This window comes from Halichoeres trimaculatus, unplaced genomic scaffold (assembly GCF_033239565.1).
Source record: "Halichoeres trimaculatus isolate MK-OKI-2021-1 unplaced genomic scaffold, fHalTri1.1 fHalTri1_scaffold_1, whole genome shotgun sequence".
NCBI lineage: Eukaryota > Metazoa > Chordata > Actinopteri > Labriformes > Labridae > Halichoeres > Halichoeres trimaculatus.
This window is the reverse complement of record NW_027437179.1, coordinates 42,312,538-42,322,299: the sequence shown is the minus strand read 5'-3', so window position 1 is coordinate 42,322,299 and position 9,762 is coordinate 42,312,538. Positions and strand designations below refer to the sequence as shown.

At 41.2% G+C, this 9,762-nt stretch overlaps 1 protein-coding gene across 1 annotated transcript in view; it reads left to right on the top strand.

The window, feature by feature from the left end:
* The window catches only part of rspo4 (R-spondin 4), a 56,335-nt gene that overhangs the window by 27,014 nt on the left and 19,559 nt on the right, over positions 1–9,762 (top strand). Inside the window, exon 4 of the mRNA XM_074669104.1 lies at positions 3,895–4,101. Within this exon, the coding sequence (XP_074525205.1) occupies positions 3,895–4,101 (207 nt within the window). The remainder of the gene's footprint in view (positions 1–3,894; positions 4,102–9,762) is intronic.

Below are 9,762 nucleotides of genomic sequence, written 5' to 3'. Positions count from 1 at the left end.
GTGAATTCATCTATGAGGTTGAAATGGCGGCACCTGGTGGCTGAAACCTGCATATATCTGTAGACTAGTGATAACGGCTGACAGGTGTGCCTGAGAACCAGCACGTTGTCCTAGCCTCCTTCTCCTCACCTTGTGGGGAAACATCCGGCCTAGCACCGGTTAGCATTGACATGCTACAGGCTGCTAACAGCTGAGTTCACATGTAAACAATGCAGCCATGGTTACATGTAGGATCTCCAGACAAACACAGGAGAAAAAGTAGTGAAATTATCGCTGAAGACAAAACCAGTACTGCGTCACCAATCACCACTTTCTTCAACGCTGCCTCCGTCTTTGTCTTTTATGTTAGAGCTACATCAGCAACACCTCCTCCACAGTCGCCATGTTTGTTTTTCAGTTTGTTGTCACAAGCTTTGACTCTGGGCTGCTCCCCCTGGTGGATGTATTGGTTAACAGCAATGCCAATGTAACGGACGCAGTGACAGTGACATGGTTTAAAAAGGACGGAGAGATTTCATGTCTCAGGGAAGCTGCACAGCGTCGGATGTTTAGCTGCTGCGCTCATGGTGCTGCAGGATGTTTTGCACAGAGGACTCTCTCTGGTGGAGACATGACGTCGTCTTTATCTTGAATCTCTGCTCCCTGTGTCTGCTCTGAGGGAGCTCTCTGAGTCCTGTGGTTCAGTCCGGCTCTGGAGCATCAGTGGAGCTGATCTGGACTCAAAGAAGCTGCAGATTCTCCTCGTTCCTTTCGTCTGTGGCGTCTTTCTGCAGATTTCACGGTCTCAGTTTTTGTGGTATCTTCTTATGTTTTCATAAACTTCCTCCGATCAGAAACTCCAGCTGGTTTCAGCTCAGGCTCTGCAGCATCTCTTGGATTAGAAACAGCACACATGGATTAAATGACGGTTTAGAGAAGTGAGATTATTGCATTAAGACACCAACAGTTCCTGTCTCTCTGAGGAGGCAGTTTAGTCCAGAAATATGTGAAATTTCTTCCTCTGAGACTCATTTTCTGTCTCTGAACACTCATCAGCTCCATTCCTCGCTCTTCATTTCTCATTCCTCACCTTCGCCTGTTTTCTCCCGGAGCCAAGTGTTTAATCCGAAGCATGATTCACCTTAAACGTCCTCTGAGGAGGATTTATCTTCATATCTCTGCGCGTATCTCTGCAAGTATCCTCCTCCTTTCTAAGTGAGATGAATCGTAGGAATCACTCATCGTTCGGCGCCCTTTCCCTCTCTGCGTCTGCCGTCCACCTGCAACATCTGCGGCTACCGCTGCTCGTTGGCGGCACATCTGCTTCTCGTGGCCATGTGGAGGTTTGATGTCTGACTGTGGGTACACACCTCCAGCTACGGGAAACCTTTTCATTCAGACCCGGGGTCTAACGTGATAATGATGATTAGAGGAAATGTTGGCAGGGATCATGTTGTTTTTTAGTCGTGGAGCGTGTTGGAAAAATCTGCAGCCACTGATTTCTGTGAATGACATCAGGAGCAGTGACTGTGCGTGTATTAACGCTTCATCTGGAGCTCATCTGTGGGTAATGGTTTCACCGTGTTTGCCAGAGGTCAGGGGAAAACATCGGGCTTTACGTCGTCTTACCTCACCGCGGCTTTTTGGGCTCATTCGTTGATTTATTCTAATGATTTCAGCCCCTGAGCTCCTCTCATCACACAAAACATTTATCTGAGACATTTCACGGAGCCACAGGTGTGTTGTTAAAAATAATAAACTCACTGAAGACAGAGGGAACTTATCTGACAGTAAACACCAGGGTATAAAAAACGTCATCGTAAAGGTTTAAAACTCACCCAAATGATGATCCTCTCCTGGTTCATGTTGGGCCGTAAAACCTCAAACCCGTTAAATCCTGGTCTGGCTTAGCTAATTCTTTACGTTTGTTGTCGTAGTCGAGTTAAAATCTATTTGGTTTGGACACGCTTTGTTTTATTTTGAAAATCCCTGGGTCTCTCAATGTGGTTTTGGTCCATGACTTCCTGTCAAGTGCCATCAAGATACAAAAGAAACTCTTGGTGCTGTTGATTTCTCTGCATTTTCCTTGTGACAACACACATGTGTCTTTGCTCCAGTGGTTTCCATGGTGACGGTAAATCTCCATTCATTTAAATGGGAGCGAAATAAAAGAACGTTTTCATTTCCGTTGGTCTGAAACTGCAAAAGAATCTAATAAAGCCAAAAAAAAGTGTGATAAAGACCTGAAAAGTCAAAGCCGCACAGTCCTTTTGAACAGGTAATGATCAATCAACAAGTGTTGTTTACACATAAACGTCTACTTAATTGACTTCAGATGTTATTTCTGTGAACTTTAACTGTATGTTATTCAATTTATCATGAACAGAGCTTTTATTACAACCCTATAGAGACTCTGTAACAGAAAGGGGAAAAAAATGCCCCAGAAAAAGGCAAAAACTCCCTCCAAAAAACCCTAAAAAACACCAAAGGTGGCAGCCATCTTGAATTTGAAGGTCAAAATAAGGTCAAATCATTATGTAACCCTAAAATATGTATTTCTTAACAAAAATTAGGTCTGAAAACATGTATTGTCCATCACTGTAGGTTGAGCCTTCAAAGCAGCCATTTTGGATTTTGGACTCCAAAAATAATTTCCCCACCATTTCAAAAATACACCCTGGCTTAATTTGTTTTTTAGACCTCCTTGATGACAAATCCATTGAGAAACGTACCTCGCTCACGGCGGTCACGTTTCGGTCCAAAATGACCGTGTCACTGTGCTTTTGGTGGATGTAACTGGCAAAACTGCAGGTGTCACTGTGCGATTGGGAAGATGTCGCTAAGCACTCGACAAGTGTCCCTGTGCCATTGGCCGGTGTCACTAAGCAATTGGCAGATGTCACTTTGCCATTGACAGGTATCACTGAGTTAGTGGCAAGTTTAACGGAGCAAATGGCAGGTGATGTTGTGCTTCTGGCAAGTGTCACTTACCGAATGGCAGCTATCACTAAGCAATTAGAAGGGGCCACTGAGCGACAATCAGGTGTCGCTTTGTCATTGGCAGATGTCACTAAGCAATTGGCAAGTGCCACTGTGCCATTTTCAGGTCTCACTGAGTGAATGGCAGGTGTCACTGAGCTTTGGCTGGTGCCACTAAGCAATTAGAGCGACTAGCAGATGTCACTTACACTGAGCAATTGGCAAGTGCCACCATGCCATTTGCAGGTATCACTGAGTTAGTGGCAAGTTTTACTGAGCAATTGGCAGGTGTTTCTGTGCTTTTGGCAAGTGTCCCTTCCACTGAGCGACTAACAGGTGTCTCTTTGCCATTGGCAGATGTCACTTAGACACTGGCAGATGTCACAAAGCAACTGGCAAGTGCCCCTGTGCCACTGGCAGGGATCACTGAGTGATTGGCAGGTGTCACTGTGCAATTGGAAGGTGCCACTGAGCAACTGGCAGATGTAACTCACATATTGGCAAATTTCACTGAGCCTTTGGCAAGTGCCACTATGCCACTGGCAGGGGTCGCTTAGTGAATGGCAAGTTTTACCAAGCCAATGGCAGGTGACACTGAGCTTTGGCTGGTGCCACTAAGCAATTGGAAGGTGCCACTGAGCGACAAGCAGATGTCACTTACACTGAGCAAATGTCACTGAGCAATTGGCAAGTGCCCCCATGCCACTGGCAGGTACTACTGAGTGAATGGCAGGTTAAAAAAAAAAGGGGAGAGAAAACATTTGTCGTGCCTTAAACTTTTCTTCTTAATCCAAACTTTTTCTGAACCAGAGTTGTTTTCACCAGTTTTCAGCTCAGAGATAAAAATTTAAACTAAGATTTTTAATTTTGTGGATGCAGATACTCCTCTTTCTGTCTGTTTCCTCTGCTCACCTCCTCGTCTCTCCTCCTCGGTAGAGAACTGTCTCCTGGCCCCGTTGGGAGAGTGGAGCGACTGGAGCACCTGTCTCCGTGACGGCGCCCTCTGTGGCTTCAGGTGGGGAAAGCAGACCAGGACCAGGGGGGGCGGGGCTTCCAGCTCGACCTCTGAGGAGAAACAAGCGTCTCTGTGCCCCCCGCTCAGCGAGACACAAAGGTGCAGGATGAAGAAAAAGTGTCCGACAGGTGAGTCAGGAGGCGGGTCCTCACAGGTACAGGTTTCACATGGAGTCGGCTTTAGAGAGCTTAGAAACCAAGACTGATCCAGCTCCATCTCTGAGCTTCTTTCAAACATGTTTCTGTTGCAACGAATATTATTCAAGAGCTTCAAAGACCGTGTATTTTGCTTTCTTGGTCTGTATTCTGTCCCTCTGGTGCCACCGTAGTTTCTGTACCTGATTTAAAGCCCATAAAACCCCCAACTTCCTCTCCCTACTGCTTTCGTAAACTTATTTTTTCATATTTTATACAAGACTCTGTCTGAAATACTTTGTTTAAGCTGCTGTCTCTTTAAAACAGCTAACTCCAGAAACCTCCTTCACTCTGATTGGCCAGCCCTCTGGAGGCCTGTTAGTGGGCGGGGCAATGGGAAGACTTTTGTGCTTATGGTCCCGCCCCACAGACATATTATGGAGCAGTTAGTAGATCCTTATGTGGTAACTTCATCACTTCAGCAAGTCTGGGGAAGGCCTGGTGAAGGTCTAACATAGATCTGGTAAGATCTGGCGAGGCCTGATGAGGATCTGGAGATGATCCGGCAAACATCTGGCAAGGAGCTTGCAAAAAACTGGCAAAATATCCAGTGAAGATTTGGTAAATATCTGGAGATCTGGTGGAAATTGAGAAGGTTTGGTGAAGGTTTTGGGAAATCTGGTAAAGATCTGGTGAGGATCTTGCAAAAATCTTGCTAAGGTCTCAAGAAGGTGTAGGAAAGATCTGGTTAGTATCTGGTGAGATCTAGCAAAGATCTGGTGAAGGTTCTTGTGAAGATCTGGCAAAAGTCTTGAAAAAATCTGGCAATGGTGTGACCAAGCTCTATCATAGATCTGATAAATAAACCCAGATGAAGGTCTGGTGGAAATTAGAAAGATCTGGTAAAGGTCTGGTCAAGGTTTTGTGAGGCCTGGCAAAGATCTAGAGAAGATCTAACCTAGATTTGGTAAATATCTGGAGATCTGTTGGAAATTGAGAAGGTCTGGTGAAGGTTTTGGGAAATCTGGCAAAGGTCTGGTGAAGATCTGGTGAAGGTGTAGCAAAGATCTAACATAGGTCTGGTGAGATCCTGCAAAGTCTGGCATGGGTCTGACAAAGGTCTGGGAAAGGTCTGGCAAAGATCTGGCAAAGACCTAGCAAAGATCTGGCAAATATTTGGCAAAGATCTGGAAGGATCTCGCAAAAATCTGGCAAAGGTCTGACAAATATCTAGCAAAGATCTGGCAAAGATCTAGTGAAGATCTGGCATAGGTCTGGTGAGGATCTGGCAAACAACTTGAAAAGATTTGACAAAGGTGTAGCAAAAATCTGTTAAATGTCTTCCGAGATCTAGCAAAGGTCTGGTGAAGATCTGGCAAAGATCTGGCAAGGATCTTGCAAAAATTTGGCAAAGGTCTGAGGAAGAGCTAGCGAAGACCTGGTAAATATCAGGTGGGATCCAGTGAAGACCCAGTGAAGGTCTGGCGAAGGTCTGGTGGAAATTGTGAAAGTCTAGTGAAGGTTTCTTGAGATCTGGTAAAGATCTAGTGATGATTTAGCAAAGATCTGGTGAAGATCTGGGGAAGATCTGGGGAAGATCTGGGGAAGATCTGGGTTGCATACTGCCAGCCACTGTGTCCTTGACTGTTGCTTTGTTTATCAGAAAATCAATTCATTGTGTTTTATGGTTCGTTGTTGGTTGGTTCCAGTTTTTCCTCCCTGTACATGACCCGTAGGAGTCACTTCCTTTTTTCAGATGCCAGTTTGTCGGAGGAGACAGACCTCTGAGATTCAGCGTGTCGTGGTTGAAATAACCGACCCTTCCATCCCCTCCTCAAAAGTCCACCTCAGCCTTCGCAACTCTGCTCTAACGTCACCTGTTCCCTTCTCTGCTCTCGCCGTGTCTCCCAGCTGGACCAGATGAAGGTCTTTAGTGAACCTGGGTAAACAAACATGGTCTGGGACCATGGCTGGGACATCCCGTGGAGTGGTTTGTGTTGTTGGTCTGGAGCCGGGTCCGGGGACTGGTTGTTGTCTGAGTCATTGCGTGGCTGTTTTCAGATGGCTCTGTGGCGTCTGAGCTGACGGCATGTGGTGTGGTTGGAGCGGCTGACGGAGGAAACCACTCTCTAAATGTTTATCTGTTCAATGAGGGAGAGGAAACCCCACATGGGATCATTTTAGTCTGTTTGTCACTGAGGGCTGTGAGAAAACAGTTTGAAGGAAGGGTTCGTGCTTCTCACCAGTTCTTATAAAATCAAATCATCACTTCATGTCTACACCCAACGGCTCCTGCCTCTTCTGTCTCCTCAGCGCCCTCTATCTTTCACATTCTTCCTGAATTAGGCCTAAGGATGCTGAAGCTAAAACTTGTAAATATGCATCGATTCTGCAGCCCACCAATCAGAGGCTGCTCCTGTGGTGATGTAATGACAGGAGCAGATTATGCAAACTAGTTTATGGCTTTTTCCTGTCTGTGGCAGGTTGTTGTTTTATGCCGGAGCTGTGACACGTCCTTTGACAAAAAAAAAGAAAAAAAACATGTCAAGCGAGACAGGAAGTTCTGCACTGAAACCATCTAAAATGCTCAATGACTTTCAAAATAAAACAAACCATGTCCAAACTAGATTGTATTTAACTACGGTAGACTACGGCAACAAACTGACATATTGAACAGAGCCAGACCAGGAGGCAACAGGTCAGAGGATTTCCAGCCCAAACAAGAACAAGGAGACACTCAAAAATGGATTGGGAGGTGTGGGAGGTCTTTTGCTCAAAAGCCCCATCCTTAATGCACACTTCACCCGCTCCCCCTGTGATTCTACTGTTAAGGTTTTAATTTAAGTTCTGCAGAGCTGACAAATGGAAACACTTTGACTAATTATTATTATTATTATTATTATTATTATTGTTATTATTATTATTATTATTTTAAGGAAATATCTTTATTGTTTTCATGCCTTTTCTCTAATATCCTTAAGTCCTTCTCTTCTTCTTTTTTTTTTGCAGTTTTGCATTACCTTTCTCTATTTTATTATCTTTTAATTTATCTGTTTCACACCTTTAATTTCTTTTTTGGATTTCCTCCTTTCACCATTTTTAATGTTTTTTTTTTAATTTTCTTTCTTTTTTGTCTTTTTTTTTTGAATATTTTAATGTTTTTTTTTAATATTCTTATGTTTTGTTTTTTATTATTATTATTTTTATATTTTGTTTTGTTATGCTATGTTTGTTTTGTTTTTTTGTTTGTTTTTTTCTCTGTTTTTTTTTACTGCAATTATCTCTTTTTTTATTCTGGTTTCAGATGCTGTAATGCTTTTATACTCCATTTTATTTTTATTTCTTTGCTGTGATGTTTCTGTGATTTTATTTCCCTGACAGCTTTGATTAGTTTCATTGCAGCGCTCTCCTTTTATTTCTTAGTATCCATTCATCTTAATTTATCTTCATCAATCTACGCTCTATTAATTTGAAATGTTCTTTTGGTTTAGTACATTTTTTTAGCGTTAAATATTAAGATATTTGGGGGGGTTTCAGTCTTATACTTTAATTTTTATTTTCAAAACACTCTGTTGGCTGTACACACAGTTATCACTAATATTTTGAGAATTCTTTCAGCCAAGCATTTTCCAGTTAGGAAGTTTTAAATAAAAATAAAACTGTTTTGAAGCTTTTTGAATTAGCCGAGAAATTTGTACTTTTCAAAAAAAAAATTATCAAAGCCTCAAAACATCAGTTTGGGGAAATAATTGAGTGAAATAATGATAGCCTTTTGTTTTCGCCCTCTTTTTTTAATGTTTCCTTTTTTTAATCCCAAAATCTCCTCCTTATTGATTTGATCAGTCAATTTTTCACTTAATGAGAATATAATTTTGGGGAAGTTTTTTTGAAAAAGCTGGAATGAGGAAATAAATCCACGATTATTATGTTTTCTAAAAACATTTGAGAAATGTTTCAACCTCAAAGTTTGATGAATTGAAAAAGCTTTTATTTTCTAACCTCTGGTTGCAGATTCCCAAAGAGTCAAACTCTGCAGACAGAGCTCTAAAAATCATCAAACTGAGGAGAAAAGACGTGTTTTTGATTGTTAAACTGAGGATTCTCAGAGAAACAGAAAAATTCAGGGTACCTCCCGGGTATTAGACGGTCTCAGACGGTTTCAGATGGTCTCAGACGGTCTTTGACCTCTCTGGCCTTAAATTTGAGCTGTAATCCTGAGCAAACATCCCCTGACATGCGTCTGCAGCAGCTTTCTGTCCTGAGTTAGTCACAGACCGAAGGAGGACGGATAACGGACTCTTAAAGCTCTGATTTGTTCGTCTACCTGAAGCTGAGCGTCGTCTTTTCTTTATCAGCTCCTCGTGGAGATTAGATCTAAAACCATCACAGCGTCTTTCTCCTTCTTCACGAGGAGAAACGTCCAGGATGTGACGCTGGTGGTGAGGAAAGAGCAGATTCAGAGTCCGTCTGTGGTTTCTGTGGTAAAACTGTCAGAGTGAGTTAAAATTGTTTTGAAGGAAACAAAAACTCTGATTAATTCTCTGATTCTTTTGTTCTCCTTAAAATACGACCAAAGCCGTGTTTATAACTCAGCGTTACTTCACTTCTGTCTCTGTAAAGTTCGTCCAAACAGTAAAAAACAAACTTGGCTCAAAGTTTCTGTCTGGATCAAACTGATTTTCATAGAAAAATGTTTTTTCCTCCTCAGACAGAAAGAGCAAACGGAGCCGTTTGACTTTAACAGAGAAAAACATGAACTCAAACAAAACAAACATTCATTTTAATCTGGTTTAAAGACAAACAGAGCTTCTTCACAGATTTTTCTGTTTGTTTGGGGTTTTTTTGTGTGTGTTTCTGTTTGTTCGTGTTTGCTTTTTTCCCTCAGACAGTAGAGGCTCTGATGTCTTTAAGACATTTTTTCCATTTTTTTTAATTTTATTTTGTTTTTATTTTATTTTTTATTTATTTTTTTATTTTTGCCCTGGCAGAAGTGGCAAGACATTTTTTTCTGTTGGTTTGGAAGTTTTTTGTTTGTTTGTTTGTTTCTTTTTTTTGTTTGTTTGTTTTGTTTTGTTTGTTTTTTGATTTTTTTTCACCCCTGGCACAATTGGCTTTGATGATTTCAAGACATTTTATCTGTTAGTTTGTTATTTGTTTGTAGGTTTTTGGAGGTATTTTTTGTTTGTTTGTTTGTTGTTGATGTTTTGTTTTGTTGGTTATTTTTTTTTCTTTTTTTTTTTTATTTCCGTGTTTTTGCTTTTTTTTTTTGTTTGTTTGTTTTTCATTTTTTTGGTTTCTTTCATTTGTTTTTTTGTTTTCCGGGTTTGTTTTGGTTTGATTTGTTTTTCCTTTTTTTTTGGTTTGTTTCAGGGTTTTTGAGGAGAGCTGTTTGTTTTTTGTTTGTTTTCTTTTTATTTGTTTTTTTGTGAACGTTTTTTTGGGGGGGATTGTTAGTTTTTTGTTAGTTTTTTGTTTGCTTTGTTTCTTTTTGTTTATGTTAAGTGTTTTTTTTTAATATTTTTGAGGGGCGTTGCTTGTTATGTTTATTTGTATTTGTTTGTTTTGTCTTTTTGTTTTTTCTGTTTCTTTTTGTTGTTGTTGTTGATAAGGGTTTTTTGAGGGTGTTGTTTGTTCCATCCTTTTTGTTTATTTGTG